The sequence below is a fragment of the Ursus maritimus genome, unplaced genomic scaffold (genome assembly GCF_017311325.1).
Source record: "Ursus maritimus isolate PB19 unplaced genomic scaffold, ASM1731132v1 scaffold_4, whole genome shotgun sequence".
In the NCBI taxonomy this organism is placed as follows: domain Eukaryota; kingdom Metazoa; phylum Chordata; class Mammalia; order Carnivora; family Ursidae; genus Ursus; species Ursus maritimus.
In genome coordinates this window covers 6,120,786-6,144,140 of record NW_024426552.1, presented here as the reverse complement: position 1 = coordinate 6,144,140, position 23,355 = coordinate 6,120,786, and the positions used below count along the sequence as shown (strand labels likewise).

Here is a 23,355-nt window from a genome sequence, read left to right as displayed (position 1 = left end):
GTGTGTGCGCGCGCTGAGCCTCCCCTGCAACGTGTGAAGCCCTCTCTGATCACCTTAGATGATAGTGATTTCCTTTTTCTTCCCCTCCTCATCTGAACATCTTACATAGTATCTATTTGACTGATTTGTTAACCAGTTTTGTATTGACTTGGGGTGTCTGCTGTCGTGTAGTTTTGTTCCTAATGTTTTAGATGCTTTGTGTGTGTGTGTGTGTGTGTGTGTGTGTGTGATAAAGGGTTTTCAGTGATGCTACAAGTGTCTTTTGGGCCAGAGACTGTCCCTTAGGCTTTTTTATTCCTCTCCCAGCATGTCTTAAGTCAGTACCCAGGAATATTTAACTTAAAGAAGAAAATCACATAATGGCTTTCCACCAGGGCCATGTAAGTCTTTCCCAGGGAGTATGTTTTCTTCATAGTTGAGGCGTTACCAATGAACAGTTGGTAGAATTTTCTAGGATGCTCTTCTCTTACAAGTCCTTCAGGACAGAGCCCTTCGGTGGTGTCGGCAGGTTCAAAGCTGTGTGTTGCTGGTTTGCACACTCGTGGATGCCATCCTCTCGGGGCTCTCTTCCTGTTCGTGTGGGTTAGCTTTCCTGCTTGCGCATTTGGCACGTAAGGAGGACGCATCCCTCTTTCAACACTCAGCGCTGACTCCTGCCTGGGATTTTATTCTTAAGTTGAGTGAATATTGTGTAGCTTTTGTCAATATTTTTGTTGTTGCTTGTGCTTTTGGTGTCATATCTAAGAATCCATTACCAAATCCAAGGTCACGGAGATTTATGTCTATTTTCTTCTGAGAGTTTTATAGTTTTAACTTCTACATTTAAGTCTTTTATCCACTTTGAATTAATTTTTGTACAGTGAGTGAGGTAAGGGTTCAGCGTTATTCTTTTGTATGTGGATATCCAGTTGTTTAAGCATCATTTGTTGAGACTGTTTATTCCCTGTTGAGTGGTCTCGGCAACCTTGTCAAAAATCCGTGGACTGTAGATACATGGGTTTGTTTCTGGACTCTCAGTTCTATTTCATCCACCTCTTTGTCCGTACTTGGACCAATACCACAATGCTCTGGTTACAGTTGCTTTGTAGTAAGTTTTGAAGTTGGAAAGTGTGCATCCTCCAATTTTGTGTTTCTTCTTAAAGATTGTTTTGGCTATCCTGTGCCCCCTGCAATTTCATATGAATTTTAGAATTAGCTTCTCAATTTCTACAAAGAAGTTAGCTGGGATTCTGAAAGGGATTGTGTTGAATTTGTCAGCTTGGGGAGTATTGCCATCCTAACATTATTAGGTCTTCAGTCCATGAACATGGGCTGTCTTTCAAGCTGTTTAGATCTTTAATTTCTTTCAACAATGCGTTGTGGTTTTCAGATGATGTTTTGTATTTCTTTTGTTAAATTTACTCATAAGTATTTTATTCTTTTTGATGCTATTATAAATGAAATTGTGTAAATTGCATTTCAGATTGTTACACAGAAATTGGTTTTTGTACATTGACCTTGTATTCTGCAACCTCATTTATCAGTTCCAATAGTTTGTGGATCCTTAGGATTTTCTAGATACAAGATGATGTCATCTGTGAATAGAGATAGTTTCACTTCTTTTCCAGTCAGTGCCTTTTATTTCATTTTTGCCTCATTGTGCCGTCCGCAACCTCCAGTACAGTGTGGAATAGAAGTGTTGAGTGTGGACATTATTGTCTTTTTCCTCATCTGGTTTTGTTATCAAGGTCATGCCAGTCTCATAAGAATGAGTTGGAGAATGTTCCTTTTGCTGTATTCTGGACCAGGTTTACGGTCTGAGTTATTTATTCCTTGAATATAGGATGACTTTGCTGGTAAAATCTTTCTGGGTTTTCTCTTATTTTTATTGAAAGATTACCAATTTCAATTTCTTTAGTGATTATGAAGTTCTTCAGCTTTATATTTTTTCTTGAATTATATTAGGAAAATTAGTTTAGTATTTATCCATTTCTTCTCAACTTCAAAATATATTAGGATAAAATTTTTGCAAATGCTCCATTTGTGATGAAAAATACAAGTTTGAAGTTGTCTTCTGTATGTGTCCGTTGGATTAAGTAAGCTGGCTTACTCAGATCTTTCTCTTTACTGGTGCTTTTTTGTTTGCTGGGCTACCCATTACCGGGAAGTCCAGGCCATGCTTCTGACCAACCAGCTATAAATCAGAGGTTCCCACGAGCAGCTCCTCAGGTTTGATGAACGGAACTCAGGAAAGCCGTTTCCCCCGCGTTTGTCAGTTTATTATAAAAGGATATGATAAAGGATACGGACGACGACCAGCCCGTGGAGGGGATGCTTAGGGCAAGGTGTGTAGGAAGGGGTGTGGAGCGTCCACGCCCCCTCCAGGCCCGCATTCTCCCCGTACCTCCACGTGTTTGGCCCGGAAGCTCTCCCAACCTTTATGGAGGCTTCCTGGGGTTGGCACGGTGGGTCATCATCTCCATTTTCAGCCCTTCGCCCTTCTCGGGAGTGTGGGGGTGGGGCTGAAAATTAAATTCCAACCTAATCCCAGCGTGGTCTTTCTGGTGACCAGCCCCCATCCAGGAGCCCACCTGGAGTCACCTCGTTAGAACGAAAGAACCGCCCATCACCCAGGAAATGACCAGGGTTCCCAGAGCCCTGTGTCAGGAAGGGGTCAGAGAGCAAATACCAGAACAGAAGGTGCTCCGAGTGCTCTTCCCACGCGGGGAATTACCGGGGTTTCAGGAGTCACGGGCAGAGGCCAGTACAGACTTTCTATTATCTCATGATTGCCTTTTTTTTTTTTTTTCATATCCTTCTCCCCCTTCAATTTTGAAGTTACTCGATTTTTAACACCAGAAAATTTGTCCATGCTTAACGCTCATGCCTTCTTCCCGTGTGCAGCGGCGTGAGAGTCAGCGTGAACGTCGGCCCGTCCTTCCCTCCCGATGCCCGTGGTACTCGTCATCATACGTACGGAGCCTCAGCCCTGTGACCCCACAGGACATGGTGGCGTAAAGCCACGATGTTTAGGACCACACACTCACCACTCTCGCTCGCACGGGAGACCTTTTATCTCAGACCAGCCCTTCTGCCTGAGTCTGTCTGTCGGAACGGGAGCTAGGCGGCAGCTGGACGTGGCGATCGGGCTGCACTTGGTTCATTGCATTGGAAGGCGGCCAGGCCGTTTGCGAATCTTCTGCGGCTGTTTTCACATTCCAGTGGTGTCTTGAAGGTGTGCCAGAGGGCAAGTGGCCTGCGAAGCCTAAGTTGCTTACCATCTGGCCCTTTCCAGAAAAGGTTTGCTGATCTCTGAGTTAGTGAGGCTCTGAAAACGTGTCCTGTGTCTTCCTTCTTCTGGATAGTGTTGGAGGGTGTGCGGTTCTAGGTCACGGCTGTCCCCGTGGCACCCCACTGTGTTCTGCCTTCCTTGTCACGACCGATGAGTGCAGTGGCTCCTTTGGCAATACGCTGCCTTTTCCGGTGTGGTTGATCTAAGATTGTCTCTGTGGTGCTCGGCGGTTTCCTCGTGCCCTAGCCAGGCGTGAGCTTCGTTTCATTTCTGTTTCTGTTTATTTGCTCGGAATTTATTGGACTTTCTGCATCAGTGGATTCGTACCTTCTGTCAGTTCTGGAAAATTTTCACCCTTTATCTATTTAGCCCTGTTCCATTCTCTCTTCTCTCTTCTTCAGCATCTTAGATTCCATATTAGTTCAGCCTTTTTAATCTGTGCGCCTGTTAACCTCCCCTTGTATTGTCTCTCTGTCTCTCTGCTTCGATGGTGATCGTTTGTCTCTTTGCTCTCTGCGTTCTGGTTTCTTCTGCTGTTAAGCCCGCTTATAGAGTTAATTTACATTAAATGATTATGTGTACATCTTTTAAGTGCTTTGTTACATATGCTGAGTTCTTGTTCTTTTTATTCATATTTTCAGAGACTTCTTTTATTTGTTTAAACATGTTTATTTTCTATGTATAGTAATTCCAACATGTGGAATCTTTGCAGATCTGACCCTGTTATCTGTTGTTCCTGATGGTTCTCTTAGCACCTTCTTTTCTTGTGTTTTATCATTTTTTGGACTTCATGTATGTGGGTGGGTTTTTCTTTTTCTTTTCTTTTTTTGTTTGTTTTGTTTTGTTTAAACTATCTGTGGGAATTTCTTGAGGCCTGGGTCAAGGACGATTTGCATTTCTACTGCCCTGGGGGTACTACCAGTCTAGATCTCTCTCTCTCTCTCTCTTTTTTTAAGGAGGCTCCATGCCCAGTGTGGAGCCCAACATGGGGCTTGAACTCACAACCCTGAAATCAAGACCTGAGCTGAGATCAAGAGTCGGACCCTTAACTCATGTTATGATTTATGCTTTTGTTGTGGGTAGGCATAAGAAAAGAGCCCTTGAAAAATCCTAAACCTTCCATAAAGCAAGTAGATGTTGTAACACTGGAGTATTATTACATGTATCATTTCTAAGAATCCTTTTAGGAAATTTCTTCAAAATTTAGGGCTAGGCATTTATGTCATTCGATGGGCATTTGCGTATCTCCCTTTAGAAGCCTATGGGACGTCTAACTCTCCTCCCTCCCCCGCTTCCTTCTCCATTCCGATCAAAGATCAAAGCTTACGGCAGTTGCAGTATTTATCTCATCCTTGGTTTTAAATACAATTGTTTTCCCACCATGGTTTTCACTTTCTTTTAAAAGTTTTATTTCACTATTCTCAGTTTTTTGAAGTGTTAATGTTACACCCTAATCCATAAACCTCTTTGGAAATAGCATGGTCTACATCCTAAATAACTTGCCGTTAAAAATAAATGGGGGCGCCTGGGTGACACAGCGGTTAAGCGTTTGCCTTCGGCTCAGGGCGTGATCCCGGCGTTCTGGGATCGAGCCCCACATCGGGCTCCTCCGCTGGGAGCCTGCTTCTTCCTCTCCCACTCCCCCTGCTTGTGTTCCCTCTCTCACTGGCTGTCTCTATCTCTGTCAAATAAATAAATAAAATCTTTAAAAAAAAAAAAATAAATGAAGGTAAGTAAACTGATCTGTGCTGGGAGTGCGGCCCCTGCCTAGTCCCGACCCGAGATGCCCTCAGTGTAACGGAGCTGTTGGGCCAGGAGCGGCTCGCCGGTGGGACACCCTTACGCCCATGTGCTCTCGTTCAACAAGCCCAACAGGAAAAAAGGACAAGGTGCAGATAGGTAACAGAAATAAACATAGCGAGTCTCAGGCGCACGTGAGGAGAGTGTCCTCACAGAGGCCGTTTAGCTGAATTGGAGAACTCTCAAAAATCACTTTCATAAAACCACACTTGGTAATCACTGGGCTTCTTTTTTTTTTTTTTTTAAATAGAGTCGTCTCTTTCAAAGCTGCTTCCATGTGTCATTGCTGCGAACATTCCTACATATATGAGATGTGTGTGTCTTGACTGACTGAGACTTAGGAGCCCTGGAGTCACACAGAATATTAAAGTCGTGGAATAAATCAGTCTTCCAAAACAGAATGGACATGTTTCAGTTATAGGAAAAAAAGATATAACTTTATATTTGAAGTGTCATTGGCTAATACACAATGGATTTTTAAAATTGAGTTATAATAAAACCTTAATTATCCAAAGTCAGCACACACACACACACACACACACACACACACGAACATTATAAGATTAAAGGCACATAAGAACGAGAATATCGTATCAGAATGTATTAGGATATTGGCTATATTTAAATAATTATTTTTCTTTTTCCTTCTGCAGGTGAAGGTGACTTAATGGAATTTACCACAGTTCCGTTAGAGTCCCCGAGGGCGTTGCTGGCGGAGGCCTGACTGGGCGCTCGACGGTGCGTCTTACTTTCGGGAGTCGGCTGGGCCCGCTGAGCCGCAGGCCTGGTCCGGTCGTGCTTAAAGACGTGGCCCGACCCGAAGAGCTCTTCCATTAGACTGCTCTTCTTATCTCTGAAAGTATCTTTTGCTTTTGTTCGGGAAGACTTGCCAAAAGAGGGTTCATACCCACTCACAGAATGTTCTGGCTTCAGTCCTTCCGCGTTCCCGCGAGGCTTGCTGGTGGCCGCGCCACCTCTGGTCACACCGGCGCTGACCGGCCCTCCCGAGGCAGGAAGCCCGTGGTGCAGGTTCTCGATCGCTTCTGTGAACGAGTAATGCTTCCTCTGTCTGAAGGGTATCTTGATATTTGAAGCGGCATTTTTATCGGGCATCTCCTCCGTGTCATTTATCTGGAGACTTCTTTTGAACTTTTCTTTCCCTGCGTCGTCTTCCTGCTTCCCCTCCCTTTCAGGATGAGTCACTTGAATTCTTTTTGGTGGTAGTTCTTCTTTCACTGAAGTGGCTTTCTTTTCTTGATCTTCCTTTGTCTCTCTCTTTCTTCCAGTATTCTCCAGAGGTGGTTGTACTTCCAAATGTTCCTCTTCCTCCGATAAATCTGTATTCGGAAAATAGTCTATTTAGTGATCTTTGAGATGAACGGATTTCTATCTCAAGAAGGCGTGCTGAGTGCACGGACTGACATCTCCCAGGCACGTGAGCACATGCGTCCAACACTGGCGTACAGGGAAGGGGCTGGTAACAAGCTGGAAATGTGCTACTTTCTAGAACATGCCAAGGAAGAATTACGAAACCAAAAGAAACATATTCATGAAAGAATAGCTAACATTTGCTAAGCAGTTCCTAGTGGGTGTTCATCACTACTGTCGATGGAACACCAGTTAAAACAATGAGAATATTTCCCCATCCAAATGGGCAACTATTTTCCAGATTTGGTTAGAGTATTGGAACTTCTGGGGCACCTGGGTGGCTCAGTGATTAAGCATCTGCCTTTGGCTCAGGGCGGGATCCCAGGTCCCTGGGATCAAGCCCCACATCGGGCTCCTGCTCTAAGTTCTGTTCCCCATTGGTGGGTGTGTCCATTGGTACAGCTTTTTTTGGACGGCAATTTGCGCTATCAAAATTTTTTTAAATTTTTTTCTTTTCTTTTTAGAGCGAGAGCATGCATGTATGCATGGGGGGTGGAGAGGAGGGGCAGAGGGAGAGAGAGAATCTCAAGCTGACTCCCCGCTGAGCGTGGAACCTGACCCGGCGCTCGATCTCATGCCCCTGAGATCATGACCTGAACGGAGACCAAGAGTCAGATGCTCAGCTGAGCGCCATCCAGGCGCCCCTGTACCTAGCATGATTTTTTAAGTGAACATATTCTTAGATCCAACAACTGCACTTCTAGAACCAAACTCTATAGAAATACACAAAGACACGTATAGGGATGTGTACTGCAGCGTGGTTTAGTAACAAGGCAGCATCCCAAATGTGTGTCGGGGTCCCAGGGAAAGAGGTGGCACGCTCAGGCCGTGGGGTTCTGGGCAGCTGCTACAAAGAACGGGGTGGGTACTCATGAACTCACGGGAGAGAGGTTCGCAGTACGTTGTCAAATGAAAAAGTCACTTGAAGGTGAGCTTGCCTTTCCTGTTCCTTACCCAGGCACGCAGTGAGCCCTGCCCTCAGCTTCCCCCCTTCCGAGGCAGACAGACATGCACCCCTGAGGAAAACATGCACTGATGACCTGTGCCCTGACCACTTACAAACCTGGACGGCCGCTCCTTTGTGACGGGACGGGGGCAATGTCACGTGAGCACAGGGTTGGAAGATTTTCTCACGGAATACATTCTGAAATAAGACTATTCATTTTAATCCAGGAAAATAAAAAAAGAATTCTGGCAAGAGCAGTTGTTTTAACAATTAATGGTGAGCAAAGAAGCCAGTAGACTAGTTAATTCTAAATAACTTCCTGTTGTGCCCCACGATACTGGATGCAAATGTGAACATTTGACAACTTGGGCGAAATTGCTCATTTCCCACCTCCACTGTTCCATCACCTGTGTGAGTCACCTTCTTTCCTGCCTGCGGTAGGGCAGTGGGCTGCTCTGGCCTCCCTGCACCGCCGCCTGGGGAGGCAGATGGGGTCCTTCCCGAACTCCAAGCCCTTCATGGCTCCCCATCGCCCTCAGAGAGAAGGCCCGAGTCCGCACCATGCTCACCGAGCTGTCCCGCAGCAGGACTCGCCCCATCCGCCGCCCAGTGCCCCTTGCGCAGTCCCTCTGGGCCCCGCAGTCTTCGCCCGGAATGCCCTTCTAGGTGTCCGCACAGGTCGCTCCTTCCCCTCAGCCCAGTCGTGGCTGCCCTGCCCTTCCCTCTTCTCCGGGTCGTTCTTTGCAGCATCACCGCCCTCACACATGCCGCCTGCCTTACTTGTTTTACGCAGCATTTGTCGTTCCACGCGGGAACAGAGCGCGCGAGGGCAGGACAGCTCGTCTTCACTGCTGCATCCCCAGTGCCCAGAGCCGCACCGGACACACTGTATGCTCCAAGAGTATTTGTCAAGGGAGTGAATAAGCTTTTCAGGACAATGTGAATTACCAACACGGACCGACATCTCCGCGAAAAACTTAGACCAGTGACCCCAGAAGGAACCGAAAGTGGCGTTGTCAGCTTCCGCCACACTGCACCAGACTCGGAGGCGTCCAGCGAGCTCCGCCAAGGCTGTGTCATCACAGGGAGGGTGTGGGCCCTCCACGCCTCTCCGGAAGCCAGCCCACTCCGCCGAGGGAGCGCGGGACCCCCGACCCTGGGTGACTGGCCACAGCGGTTGTGTTTGCCAGCCGGGGGCACTCAGACACATTTCCCTTCGGCAGTAGTTGAACATGGAAGCAACAGGGCATCGGCTTTAAAATTCTGAGCCTAGTGGCTCAGCTGGTGAAGCCTTGGATTCTTGATTTCCGCTCAGGTCATGATCCCAGGTCGAGGGATCAAGCCCCGGGTCGGGCTCCGCACTCAGCGGGGAGTCAGCTTGAGATTTTTCTACCTCCCTCTACCCCCACCCCACTTGCATGTGCCCACTCTCTCTGTCTAAAGAAACAAAATCTTTAAAAAATAATAAAATTCTGAAGGTCAATGATCTCCACCCTTGAATTTCTAGCCAATTATTAATCAAGGGTGAGGGTCGCATAACGCCGTTTCCAGATGGAAGCACCCACACTGACGTGGCCTGCGCCCGTTCTCCAGCAGCCAGGCGCGATGTGCTCTCAGGGCAGGACAGCGTTTACGGGGCAGGAGGGGGCAGGGCTCAGAACCAGGAGACTTCGCAGAGGACGGCGTCGCAGGAGCCTGCGGGGGTGGGGGGGGGCGCCGCGCCGCGGGGTAGAGGGGACCGGTCCGGGGCCTGCGGCACTGCGGGCTGACGCCACCCAGACCCCCGCTCGGCCGATCTCCCGGGCACCGCGCGACCTCGGCCTGTCCCGCCCGCGGCCTGGTGAAGGTGCTGCCCTGGTCGCCACGCGCTGCCGCCGGGCCGGGGACAGACGCGCTCTGCTTGGACCTGCTGCCCAGCGCGGGAGCCGAGGCTGGTGGTCTCAGGACGGGAGATTCCGGGCAGCGCATTCCTTCCGAGCCGCTCTGTCCCGGCCTGGGTGCCAAGGCTCTGATGGGTCTCTGCCTCCCAGGGGGACGCACGACCTCACCCCAGACCCGACCCTTGGACATCGGGGAAGCTGAAGCCAGTCTGCATCTTTTCCTGGGAGTTTCCTTCCAAGCCTCCCTTAGAGGGGATGCTGCCCTTTACTCAGCTCGGCTTGGCTTCGCTAATCAGTGTGTCAAAACGGAACGTATTGTTGAAGGACACACGTTGTGAGGACCAAGAAGGGAGTGACGGGCATAAAACGGAAGCTGGTGGTGATTTCTGGCGGCCGGGGGCGCAGGGGTGTGGTTGGGCAGCGCCCACAGGTGTTCCGCGGCGCGCTAAGGTCCTAGTTCTCAAGCAGGGCAGTGGCTACACAGGTGTTCATTTCCTGATAATTCTTTACATTGTGTATGTGTGTTTTATGTATACTTTTATTTATTTTAATAAAGATTTTATTTATTTATTTGACAGAGAGAGAAAGAGAGAGCACAAGCTGGGTGAGCTGCAGAGAGAGGGAGATGCAGGCTCCCTGCTCCCTCTGGGGAGCCTGATGCCAGGCTCGATCCCAGAACCCTGGGATCATGACCTGAACCAAAATCAAGAGTCGGAGGCTTAATCAACTGAGCCACCCAGGCGCCCCTTATGTGTACTTTTACACACACTCACACACACACACACATACACACAGAATAATTCACAACTTAAATCAAGTAAGAGTAAAGGAAACTTTTACAAGTGGTTAAAATTACCTTCGTGTTTTCTCTTGGAATCCTCCTGGTTTGGAAGTTCGCTGCCACAGTGAGGAATAGCACGGGTTATTGCCGCTGATTCTTCTTTAGGACCAATGTTTCTGGTTGTCCTTTCACCCTATAATTTAGAAAAGTAGCATAACCACATTTTTTTGGGTACAGATCATTTTAAATTGCATTTTATTCAATGAATACAGATACTTCTGTGGAGCCTACGAGACTGTTCACACACTACCTGTAAAGACATCTTCAGACACTGCAGGGGTTCCAGTCTGTCGTACCTGAGCCGTCACAGACGGAGTGGCTTCCGACTTTTGGGTTTCCTGGTGTTTCATACTCGTCAACGAAAAGCTTCTGTCTGCTTGTACAGATTTTGTTGAAGAAACTACAGAACAGGTACATTCTATGTGAGAGACATTTTACATGTGGAAGCAACACCGATTTTAGATATGAAATAACACTGAAGTTTGTAGGGTAAGACAAAGTGTCCAGTTAAAACTTTTTCCCCAATATATGGTTAACATCCGCCAGTTCCCCTTTCCCTGCCAGTTCACCCGATTTGTCTTAGTTTGGGCCACAAAGGTTGTGGGTGTCACAGTGTTAGACTCCAGAGCGAGGAGGCTTTAGGCTAGGTGGGCGCTGCTGTGGGAGGGCACCCGCGCGTGAGGCAGCGAGCCGCAGCGTTACCAATGTTAGAATGATAATCCGTGCTGGAGCCCGCCACTAAATCTATACTTTTCTCAAAGTGTGATCGCATTTAAGTGACCCCATGGTTGCTATGATCATCTCTGCTACTTACAAAGCAGAAGCAAAGGAAGGCAAGGAAATTTGAGGTTGTTGCCTTTAAAAGTAAGCGGGTAGACAGATGACACAATACTCTATAAAAGGCTCCCCCCCAATTGCTAGAGCTCCTACAGGAATTCAGCAACGTGACAGGATAGAAAATCAATGCCCAGAAACCAGTTGCATTTCTATACACTAGCAATGAGACAGAAGAAAGAGAAATTAAGGAGTTGATCATTAAGTGCGCCAAAGCCCATAAGATACCTAGAAATAAACCAAACCAAAGAGGCAAAGGATCTGTACTCAGAAAACTATAGAACACTCATGAAAGAAACTGAGGAAGACCACAAAGAAATGGAAAAATGTTCCACGCTCATGGGTTGGAAGGACAAATGTTAAAATGTCTAAGCTACCTAGAGCAATCTACACGTTCAATGCTATCCCTACCAAAATACCATCAATTTTTTTTTTCACAGAGCTGGAACAAATAATCCCAAAATTTGTGTGGAACAAGAAAAGACCCCGAATAGCCAAAGGAATGTTGAAAAAGAAAACCAGAGCTGGGGGCATCACAATGCCGGACTTCAAGCTCTATTACAAAGCTGTAATCACCAAGACAGGATGGTCCTGGCACAAAAACAGACATGTAGATCAATAGAACAGAATGGAGAACCCAGAAATGGACCCTCAACTCTATGGTCAACTAATCGTCGACAAAGCAGGAAAGAATATCCAATGGAAAAAAGACAGTCTCTTCCACAAGTGGTGTTGGGAAAGTTGGACAGCCACATGTAGTAGAATGAGACTGGACCATTTCCTTACACCATGCACAACGATAAACTCAAAATGGATGAAAGACCTAAATGTGAGACAGGAATCCATCAAAATCCTAGAGGAGAACAAAGGAAGCACCCTCTTCGACCTCAGCCGCAGCAACTTCTTACTAGACACGTCTCCAAAGGCAAGGGAAACAAAGGCAAAAACGAACTATCAGGATTTCATCAAGATAAAAAGCTCTTGCACAGTAAAGGAAACAGTCGACAAAACCAAAAGACAACTGACAGAATGGGAGAAAATATTTGCGAATGTCTTATCAGAGAAAGGACTAGTATCCAAAATCTACAAAGAACTTACCAAACTCAACACCCAAAGAACAAATAATCCAGTCAAGAAATGGGCAGAAGACATGAACAGACATTTCTTCAAAGAAGACATTCAAATGGCCAATAGACACATGAAAAAAATGCTCCACATCGCTCGGCATGAGGGAGATACAAATCGAAACCACAATGAGATGCTATCTCACCCTAGTCAGAATGGTTAAAATTAAGCCAGGAAACGACAGAAGTTGGCAAGAATGTGGAGAAAGGGGAGCCCTCCTGCACTGTTGGTGGGAATGCAAGCTGGTGCAGCCACTCTGGAGAACGGTATGGAGGTTCCTCAAAAAGTTGAAACTAGAGCTACCCTATGACCCAGCAGTTGCATTACTGGGTATTTACCCTGAAGATAGAAATGTAGTGATCTGAAGGGGTACCTGCACCCCAACGTTTATAGCAGCAATAGCCACAATAGCTAAACTATGGAAAGAGCCCAGACGTCCATCGACAGATGAATGGATAAAGAAGATGTGGTTCATATATACACAATGGAATACTACTTAGCCATCAAAAAAATGAAATCTTGCCATTTGCAATGATTTGGATGGAACTAGAGGATATTCTGCTAAGCAAAATAAGTCAGTCAGAGAAAGACAATTACCATATCTCACTCATATGTGGAATTTAAGAAATAAGACAGAGGATCATAGGGGAAGGGAGGGGAAAATAAAACAAGATGAAATCAGAGAGGGAGACAAATCATGAGACTCTTAATCATAGGAAACAAACTGAGGGTTGCTGGAGGGGAGGGGCTGGGGGGCTGGGGTAACTGGGGGATGGGCATTAAGGAGGGCACTTGATATAATGAGCACTGGGTGTTATATGCGACTGATGAATCACTGAACTCTACCCCTGAAATAATAATACATTATATGTGAATTAATTGAATTTAAAACAACAACAACGACAATGACAAAAAGCAATAACAACAAAATAATAAGCACGTAGTGGCTTTTTCTACCAAACCAGGGGTGAGTGTTCCTATTGTACGTCTTCTGAGGAATGCCTGACGCTGGCAGATCTTGCGGGGGGTGGGTAAGGACGGCCTGTCTTGAAGGAAAAATACCACTCAGCAACGAAAAGGGACAAACGAATGATGGCGGCGGCAGCATGCGCGAATCTCAAAGGCATGGGGCCAGACACGGACGAGCACTGCTGTATGAGTCCACTCACAGGAAATTCTAGAACGGGCGAAGGAAGCTGCCCTGACAAGGGAAATCAGCGGTTGCCTGAGGCCAGTGCCAGGGACTCCTGATGGCAGGGGGTTGTGAGGGGTGCCCCTGAGGAAGGGGAGGTTCTGTCCTCACTGGGGTGCTGGTCACAGGCATATCAGCTTTTGTCAAAACCCACTGAAATGCACACTTAAAATGGGTGCATTTTATTGAGGCAAATTGTACCTAAATAATGATGATTTTAAAAACCCACAGACTGGCTAAGAGCTGTATGTAGAAAGTTCACTAGCTGGCGGAGATTTTGCTCCCAGCTGGGAAGTGGGGCTCCCGCTCTGCCTGCAGTGAGCACGCGCAGGACTTGGTTTAGAGGCCGGGAGGGCAGGAGAGCTTGTCTATGCCCTCCTGCTGTTTCGACCAGATCCCACAGCTCATTATCCTTCTAGAATCACAAAATGTTTCAATGCCTAGTACAATGATTTTTAAAATATCCATTATTTGCTTGATATAAAGTAGAAAAATACGACTACATACTTAAAAATAGACTGTGAGCAAAAATAATTAAAAGGTACCTTTTGGATAATCTTCTTTGTCATGTAAATTTTTAAGTATCCGACTAGTATAGATGTTTCTAATTTCAAGCTCTCGATCCTTCTCCTAAAGAGAACCACAATACCAATTTTTCTATAAATGTTTGCTCTTATCAGCCTCGATTTCTTCTATAAAGCAATTTCAGTGGGCTCAGTATTCTTTGAATACAGTCTATAGATGCTAGCAGAAACAGAAACAGGTCATATCCTTATATACCATTCCCGACACCAAAAAGTGCTTTTTAACAGAGCAGCAGACTTTTGTGCCGGGGACAGTACTGTCCAGGGCTTTTTGGGCCAGCGTCTCTCACTGTAGTTTTCCTCTCCCCTGGGTCTGTGCCATGAAGTTTACTGGCTTTTTCTCCAATGGTCCAATATAGCCACTAGCCACGTTGTGATCTGAACTAATTGAAATGAAATGAACACGTCAGTCCTCCGTCACGTTACCCCTACTTCCAGCGCTCGGTAGCTGCCCGAGACTCGGGAGCACGCTGCTGGCTGGGGCGCGCAGAACATTCCCACCACCGCAGGAAGTTCTACTAGACACGATTGCATTCAGTGAGTGCAGGGTGCGCAAAGCCTACAACAAAGGCATCATGGTTCGGCTTTGAATCTCAGTATTGACTTGTTATTTTATTATTTTTATTTTTTCAAGATTTATTTATTTATTTGAGAGAGCGAGCGAGCGAGCTTGAGCACAAGTAGGAGGGGCAGAGGGAGAGAGAATCCCAAGCCGACTCTGTGTTCGTGACCCTGAGATCACAACCAGAGCCAAACAGGAGGCGGACACTCAACCGACTGAGCCACCCAGGCCCCACCCGACAAAGTACTGACTTTTTAAAGTCTTGGCAAAAAAAAAGCCATGAAATCCTGGCTTGTTGAGGGGAAAAAAAAAAGGTTTCGTTAAGCAGCAAACACTCCTCTTACACATGCATCAAGAGGCAAGCCTGTTAGACTTAAGACCACCAAGTTTTAGCCAAAACCGCAGTCAAAAGGAGTGTCTGAGTGAAGGGTTTCCTCCCTCTGTGTGATTATTCAGGAAAGCCTGGAGGAAGAGGCCCGGGGAAGGGCGGGGGCAGAGAAGGGGGGAGGGAGAGAGAGCAAGAGAGATCGGATGGAGTTCTGGTCTCCCTGCGCCCCTCAGAGATATTAAGGGGGGGAAGAAACAACTCTGAGGTTTGGGAAACTCTCAGCACAGGAGGCCTTGGCGTGGCCCTCGGAATTCAAACCCCTTTGTCAAGCGCCCAGGCCAGCGTGGAGTGACAGTAACATGGCATTGCCAAGTAGTAAGTGGAAAAGGCTAAAGGCAATGTCCAGGCAAAGGGCCAAAGGTAGCGCTTCCCTCACTTGCACAGGGAGAGGGACCCCACAGAGGGGAACGTGCTCCCCAGTCCTCCAGGTTACTGACCCAGGTGATCCCACAGCACAGACTCAGATCAGATGACAGATGGATCTCAAGGCATTGGCACCAACAGACAAGTGAAGATCACCAAGATCTGACCTACTGAGAAGAGGCTGTGAATTTCACCAGCCATATTCAGCAGACACCAGCCAGGTCCGGGGGGCTTGGCTAGTTAAGACCAGTCCCAAATTCAGGTATTAATGATTTATGTTAATATGGCAGACTGCATTTTCCTAAAATGGCTTCAGCAATCTTTCTGGTCCCATTTCTGGTCCCATGCTCTCCCAGAACTTGTGACTCCCCATCGAAAATCCACTGCTCCCCCTCTTGTGCTGCCTTGACAAAGGGAATGAGGCAGAAGAGACGCCGTGTGACTGGTTCTCTTTCTGTCTGTATCTCTCCACTTTTCTCGTTGGAACCTCGCCGCCATGTTGTGCGGAAGCCCACACCACATGAGGGTGGTCTGGCCAACGCTCCAGTTATGATCTCAGCCGTCAGTTGGCACCAACTGCAGACATATGAATGAGACTTCAGAGAACTCCAGCCCCCAGTCTTTGAACCACCTTAGGTGATGTCAAGAGTGGCAGAGATGAGCTCTTTCCAGCAAGCCCTGCCCACATTGTGGATTCGTGAACAAAAATAATATTCTCATTTCTTAAGCCACTGAAAGTTGTGAAGTAATATGTTATGCAGCCACAGTGACTGGAGCAGTCAGGGCACTAAAACATCCTTAAGGTTTCTATTCCTTTTCTCCTTGGGTCAGTACTAGGGATGACCATGAAGCATAAAAGGCAATCTCATTTTTCCAGATGAAACAGGGCTGGAAAGAAGGTAGGAGTATACGCTGAATGCAGGAAGAAACTATCGGTGATAGGCCATGGGTGTAATGACTGAAAAGACCCAGCGGATTGTTTTAAATTACTTCGTACAACACATTCTTTGCATGTCTTATTTTCCTTCATGTATTTTTCATCTGTCTTCTGGCTCTTTGTTTTGGGGAGATTTCTTCAGTGTCCATGGATTTTCCTTATCTTCTAGCTCTTCTACTGAATTTTGTATGCTGGAATCTTCTTTGAGTTTTTACTTACTGTTTTCTGATTTTTTCCATGTTCATAATATTCTTATTTTATGGGCATGGTATCTTCTATCCCGGATATTAAACTGAACCTACAGGGTGAGCTGTTCTGCTTGCTATTCCTGCACTTTCTTTATGATGCTGGTTTTCTTCACAGATGTGGTTGCTTGAGCATATTTAAGAATGAGGGGCTGGATTATTTTATTTACCTACCTATTTGTTTTATATAGAAATGTATTTCCTTAGTAGGCTTCTTACCGGAACAGGAAGGCAGGCTGGCTCTGGGTAAATCAATGGGACTTGCTAACTGTCAGGTTTCACTTTGGGCTGAGTCATTCCCGTATTCCAGAATGTACTCTTTGAAGGGCTTTACCGGGAATGTCAGCATTTTACCCTAGGTGCCCTGTTTCTTCTCAAGCAATTCATTCAGGAACTTCCTGCCTGATGGAAGATGCTGGACTCGGGTGCTGTGAGTGCCATTGACAGACCGGGCAGGTGAGCCTGGTGATGCAATCCCACGAGCTCAGGTGCTTTCCCTCCTGTCCTCCGCTGGACAAATGCTTCCCCAGCACCTCTTGCTGTGGCTTCTGCTCTGTGTCACCCCCATAAATGCTTCCACCCACTTTCTGTCTTCAGTAAATGTACCCAAATCTCTGCTGTTTGCCGATGACTTGCCCCCAGCTCCTTGCTTTTGTGTGTCTACTTTCTTTCGGTCCTTTACTGATTCCTCCTGCGGGGGTTCTGAAGGGAGCGCAGTTAGATATGGTCTATCATCCCCAACAGTTGAGGCCAGAGTGAACAATGTCCTTCTCAGCCCAAAACAGAATCCCCGTTTATCTGCTGGTGAATGTGGTATAAGGTCCCCGCCTCTCGTGACAGCAGCTGGTCTCCTGATGCGTGGTGTCCCCGATTCTCATTTCGCAGGTGTGGGTGTGGCCGGGCCAATGGAGTTTTCAAGGCTCCCCAGATGATGAAGGTGTGGCCAAGTCTGCGGGCCTCGGCTTCAACCAAATGCGGAGACGGCTGCCCCAAGGCTCTGCTCCTGCTGGTCACTGTGCTGAGTCTGAGCGTGGGGTTTCCCTCCCCGTTCCTGGTACCTCACCAGCAATTTTTCTGCAATGTGATTTAGGTTGTGATTATTTGTGTCTGGTTTCTCCATCAATCCAAAAAATTGTTTTTGATCCTTTTATCTTCCAGAAATTCTTTGGCAGTTCTGGTACAATTGTGGTATCCTTTCTGGGGTTATGGGTTATTGTTTTAAAAATACGTTTTCTGTCATTTCCATGGGGTTGGTGCAGGAAGGGATGAAAAACATGCATTTAGCCCATCTTCTTAATCTATTCCAACTCTTTTTTATGCATAAATATGTGATTTTTCTTATTTTTCCCTTTGAAAGGATTTTATTATAAAAATATAAAAAATATGTAAAAGTAGAGAAAATAGTACAGTGAATCTCTATGAACCAATGAACCAGATTCACTAATGAACAACTTATGCCCTGTCTGTTTCTCTCTACACACCACCCTCTCTGATCTCTGATCCATTCCCTGTCTGGGAATTATTTTGAAGCAAATCCTAGACATCATATAATTTAATATGTAAGCCTTTCCCTGTGTATCTATAGCAGACAAGGCATCCCTTTTAAAACCTAACCACAAAAAATCAACATCTCACCTACCAAAAAAAAATCAGTAATAATCCCGTGATATCAAATATTCAGTTTGTTTCACATTTTTCCAAGTGTTCTATAATTTTTTTAAAAAGTTTGCTTGAATCAGATTCCAAACAAGGTCCAAAACATTGAGATTAATATGTAAAAGATTTTATTTATTTATTTGAGAGAGAGTGAGAGGGAGAAGCAGACTCCCCATTGAGCAGAGAGCCTGATGTGGGACTTGATCCCAGGACCCTGAGACCATGACCTGAGCCAAAAGCAAACGCTTAACCAACTGAACCACCCAGGTGCCCTAATTCTCATCTTTAAAGCACAGTTTATTTTTTTTCTTTTTAAAAGATTTAATTAATTAATTTATTTAGAGTGCGAGTGGGGAAGGGGCAGAGGGAGAGAGAGAATCTCGAGCAGACGCCACACGCTCATTTTCCTGAGATCATGACCTAAGTTAAAACTGAGTGCGCTGCACAAAGGACTGCGCCACCCAGGCGCCCCTAAAGCACACTTTAAAGACAGTTTTGCAAACATTTCCAAGGGAGACTTTAAAATAAATTTGTGGGTCACTAAAATTACTCAAAATATTTCAAGGATGTAAGGTAATTTTAAAATTTTAAAAACTTAGTTTGGGTTCCATTAAAAAGATAACAAAACACACTCATATTCATTCATGTGATGGAATGAGATGTTAACAGGAAGTTTTGCTAATGGATAGCGTAGAGATTTAATTTCTCTCGTTGCAGCACACATTCACCAGGCTGTGAACTCACCCCGGTAATTTCAGATCCTCTGTCTGTTCATATGGTTGTAGGGAAAAAAAGTTACTTTGAGAAATAGATGCTTGAAGTTAAATAATTTAAAGAATAGCTCTGGTATTTTGGGAACCAGAATTTCACAACTTTTGTTACATTTTGCTTTAAAAGAAGTACCTTAAGTTTTTGTTGAAGGCGTTTTATTTCCATTTGCAGAGTCTTCGTAGAGGCTTGAGCTGCTAACGTCTTCCGGGTCTCAATGGCCAGCTGCCGATTGAAGGCTCTGTTGTTCAACCGCAGTTGTTTTTCCAAGCTCTGAAAACAGTATATATTTCAACTATTCTGTAACCAATGTAGTATTGTTAAAACAAACAAACAAACAAACAACTCCAATTGCAATGGAACTAATTGCACTTATGAGAAATGTGAACTTTTAATACAATTTTAGTGCATGGCTGCTGCAGGGGACATATATTAGAACTAAATATAACCACACACACAAACACAAAAGCCAAAACACCCCAGATCCCAACTCTAGAAAATCAATATATTTTGAATCTAATGTTTTTCACACTCTAGAATTTGATTAAAAAAATACAAACAACTTTAGAAAATTTCTGGAAAATTAATGAATATAATCAATGCTATGCCTTAAAACCCAACCCAAGTGGCTGTGCCAGCGCGGGGGCTGCTAACGTGGCACGTGGACGCCGGAGCTCTGTCGGGCCTCAGCCGCTGGAGGGCTGGCCAGCAGCAGGGCAGCCGTGCGGGCTGGAGTCTCGGCTCACTGACCCTGGGAGCTCCTGCAGGGACTCGCCCCCCGCACCCCCCAAGGAGGAAAGAATTCTAAGACCAGGAGATCTCTGCCAGCCCTGCGGCCACCCGCATCCAGGGCTCATGGGGGTGCGGGCACCCCCTCTCCATCCTCTCCAGCATGAGAATTTTACTGCAAACCTCTTTGGTCTGGACTTTGACAGAGGCTTGGCCAAAAGGCCCTTTCTTTCTTTTTTCCCCCAGTTATAGTATTAATACTTTCTCATTAAAGCAAAGTGGGGCGATATGGTAAACTAGAAGGATGAAATAACCCCTAAAAATCCCAGTCCCCAAACTATTAACATTAAAAAATATGTTTTGGCTCATAAACGTTTTCTCCAACCACCAAATGCCTGACAACCAACCGAAGTTTCCCATATGACCAAGTTCATCTGGTAAGAATATAGTTCTTGAATTCTTTTTGGTTTTGGTTACAGATATAAAACATGAACTACTTAACATGCCTATGTAAAAATATGTAGATGAGATAGAAATACATTTACTTTTCCCTGATGGACACGTGCTAAGATGGGTCCAATATCACCTGGAAAAAGTGAAATAATAGCCGTTTGGTATATAAATTACATGACTGAAAATGAGGCTGCTTATCATTTTCTGCAGCTCACACACCCATTTTATGGGAGAAAATGCTCTTTGAAAATAAAGGAGGATTTTACCAAAGAGGAAACAACTGATAAAAGAAAGGGGATGAAATGAACTTGATATTTTCTTTTTATTTCAAGTTCATTAAAAAATTGGCCTCTTACCATCATATAATAAGGCATTAAGCAGTCAATTTTTAAAATTTATGTTCGTCTATAGAGACCAAGAACTAACATGAAATCGGCAGAATTCTCAGTAGAATCAGGGTGTTTTCCCAAATCATCCCTTACAGTGCGGTCCCCGAGCCCTTGATGACCAAGCATCATTCAGGAAGATCAACGCGTTCATGGCAGTGATTTTGGTTCACTTCCCCTCTCTGTTCCCAGGAGCATGACCGGGGCAACACTTCTGTTGGGAACATACCAACAATGTCTGTGCGGTGCTGAGAAGTCAGCTGACCAGGGAATATGAGGAAAGGGGCGGGAGAGATGCAGGGGGCAGGCTTTTAAGGAAGGAGGCTTTTAATAAACAGTTTGAAGTAGAAGTTTAGAAGGTTTCACCCAACCCAACCTTTCCAGCACACGAACAGGCTTAGAGAATGGTCATTTCCAGACCAACAAGCCCAGCCACAGAATGAGCTCACTAGATCGCAGAAGGACCATCTCCCCTGCCCCTGCCCCTGACCCCCCCACCCCCGCCCCACCTTAGACAGCATCACTGGTGTGGCCTGTGAGCCAAGCAGCTGGCGATGCTTCACTGCACAGCGGCAAGTGTCATGCACGTGCTCCCTCCTCCACGTTCATTTTGGAACATTACAATTTCTAGGCCTCTGAAATACGGACCTGTATTTTTTTGTCATTTGCCTCCGTTTTTGTTGTAAGAACAGACAATCTTTGAGTAAGTTCCTCCCTCTCTGCAAGGTTTTTGTCTTCAGAAAGTTTCTGCAGCACCTGCAAGGCGTCTTTAGTCCTCAGCAGCTCACTGTCAGCTTCTCGAAGTTTCCTGGACGCACTTCTTTCCTTTTCCTGGGATTTCCTAAGTAGCTGCCTCAAATTTTTGACTTCGTTCTGATGTTTTGCCGTAATCTGAGGTAGATTATTTTGTGAGCTCTCGTATTTCCCTAGAGCTTTCAAGTGCTTAAACTGAAGGTGTTTCAAAAATTGGTTTTCTATGACCGTGGCTTCCAGTCTACGGTGGATATCACCAAGTTCGTTTTTTAGCTCTTTAATCTTATGAAGCCTTGCTGAGAGTAGGCGGTGAGTCATGGCATCTCTTCTTTGGGTAATCATTGTGTTTTGGGAATTTAAAAGTGGTGCATTCCTGCTGTGCTTGTTTTCAACTGAGATTTCCTTCTGGCCTGTGTAAGCAGATAATCCAGTTTGTTACTAGTCCTACACATATAGATACGCAGATATGCACGTTTGCGTTCCCCCCCGCCCCCACCCCGCACACGTACACAGGCAAACTGGAAGGGGAAAGAACATGTCACGAGTGGCCATGCTCCAGGATAGTGATTGCGTCTGCAGAATACGTCCTTCAAGGTCAGCAGTAGTCTATGTAACAGCTGAAGACTGTGAGTCATTTGGCCAAGGTTATAGAACCACAAAGTCCCACAGAATAGATTGAAAACCAGGTCTTCTTTGACTGGAAAACCTATACTTATTTCTATTATTAAAGCTACACTAAAAACCATAATAATAGAGAACATTTACTAAAGGCTTACCGTGTGTTAAGCATTGAACTAAATGCTTTATGTAGATTGTCTGCTATAATCTTTCCGATAATATGTTATGAGGCGGTTTGAGCATCACCTTGCAGTCCAGCGTTATGTATGAAGATCTCCTATATTCAAAAGACCCCTAGAAAGCCATCGAACTGCTTAGAGGAAATATATGGATATTCCAACTCTCAGTAAATCCATCAGAGACCATTTTTCCTGTTACTTTGGGCTCTAAAGGAAGGAGTTAGTTGGCTTGTATTCAGAAGTCTGTTTTAAACAAAATGTATCTAAACTATATTACACCCAGCTTGGAAGCACCAAGCTTACATAACTGAATTGAGTGTGTCAAATGTATATGTCACATCACTGTGTTATTATCCCCTTTTAAAGATGAGCAAACTGATGCTTCGTGAAGTCACTTACTGATGGGTGCACAGCCAGGAAGTGGGAGACGGAACCCAGGTCCCATATGTATGTGCACTTGTATGACATTTATGTACGTGTATGTGCACGCTGCACATGTGTGTGTTCATACATATCTGTATTCTGAGAGAGACTGAAACTAGATTCTAGGATCTAAAAAAACATGGTCTTCATCCTGGAGAGAGAAAGCACTTAGTGGCCAATGTCACTGGCGTCCTAACCTTAAGCTATTGGCCCAAGTGTGGACACATCATCTGAGTCTTGGCTTAACATGTTTGGTATAGGTGGTGGGAAAGGTGGTTCTGCCCGCGCTGGAAGTGAGCCAGCAGAAACTGAGGATGCTTTTGGGGTAAGGCATTTCAATCGTGACTACGACAGACTACACAGGGGTGACAACGATCATAGCATCTGTATCACATCAATAATTGATGGACTGTCTTTACAACTATGCCTCCAGAGGTCTTTATTTTCCCACTTGGAACGATTTAGTAAGGGCTCTGGTTGGATATTTGGGTACTTTGGAATAGGTTTTTGAGCACATCGAAAATTGGAAAGCAGAAGTCAGTCTCTAGGACACCTACTGGAAGGCCAGGCACTTCAATGCCTTGGCCCTGGCTGGGGGAGCCCCAGACCCAGGCAGTGTGGATCGGGCTGGATTACAACAGGGGTGGGTGGGGGCTGTCATGTCCTACACCATGTCCAGCATGACTGAAGCCTGACTCCCAGCGTATAATGTTTTACATCTCTTGGGTGGTGTGACCTGGAGGAGAGAGGGATTTCCCTGGGACTAGAAGGATGAGGGGTGGTGGGTTCTCTGTCCCTGTCTCGTGCTGTGCTCAAGTGATGGGAGGGCAGAGTCGGCGTGAGTGGGTGCCTGGCACTAATCCCTGTGGCCCAGGGAGCAGGTGGGCCAAGGCTGCGGGATGAGGTGTGCATACAGGGCGTGGGTACTTTGAAAACAGGAGGTGTCAGCCCCTTAGTGATCAATGTGCTTGGACAAGGAGCACATAAGTGATGA

General features: G+C 45.8%; 1 protein-coding gene across 2 annotated transcripts; it reads right to left on the bottom strand.

Annotated features, from left to right (window-relative positions):
- Positions 1-5,662: 5,662 nt before the first annotated feature.
- On the bottom strand, positions 5,663-21,551 carry LCA5L (lebercilin LCA5 like). 2 transcript variants are annotated; one of them, XM_008701920.2, is made up of 6 exons: positions 21,037-21,551; positions 18,956-19,093; positions 13,863-13,947; positions 10,463-10,566; positions 10,182-10,299; positions 5,663-6,408 (listed from the first exon to the last, which is right to left on the bottom strand). In XM_008701920.2, exons 1-6 carry the CDS (start codon positions 21,481-21,483, stop codon positions 5,693-5,695), a joined length of 1,608 nt encoding a protein of 535 aa, XP_008700142.2. In that variant the 5' UTR covers positions 21,484-21,551; the 3' UTR covers positions 5,663-5,692. The 2 variants fall into 2 exon arrangements, 1 of the variants encoding a protein (XP_008700142.2); XR_005832284.1 differs by lacking the exons at positions 10,182-10,299; positions 10,463-10,566; positions 13,863-13,947; positions 18,956-19,093; positions 21,037-21,551 and adding an exon at positions 7,563-7,721 and having other exon boundaries at positions 6,283-6,408.
- Positions 21,552-23,355: the final 1,804 nt, after the last annotated feature.

Bases quoted from the DNA above. Each gene is read 5' to 3' on its own strand.
- LCA5L (XM_008701920.2), bottom strand. From the start codon at position 21,483: ATGATTACCCAAAGAAGAGATGCCATGACTCACCGCCTACTCTCAGCA. The intron at 10,567-13,862 runs GTACCTTTTAAT...CCTGTTCTGTAG, and splicing joins CAAAGAAGATTATCCAAAAG to TTTCTTCAACAAAATCTGTA. The intron at 10,300-10,462 runs GTACGACAGACT...TCTAAATTATAG, and splicing joins CTCCGTCTGTGACGGCTCAG to GGTGAAAGGACAACCAGAAA.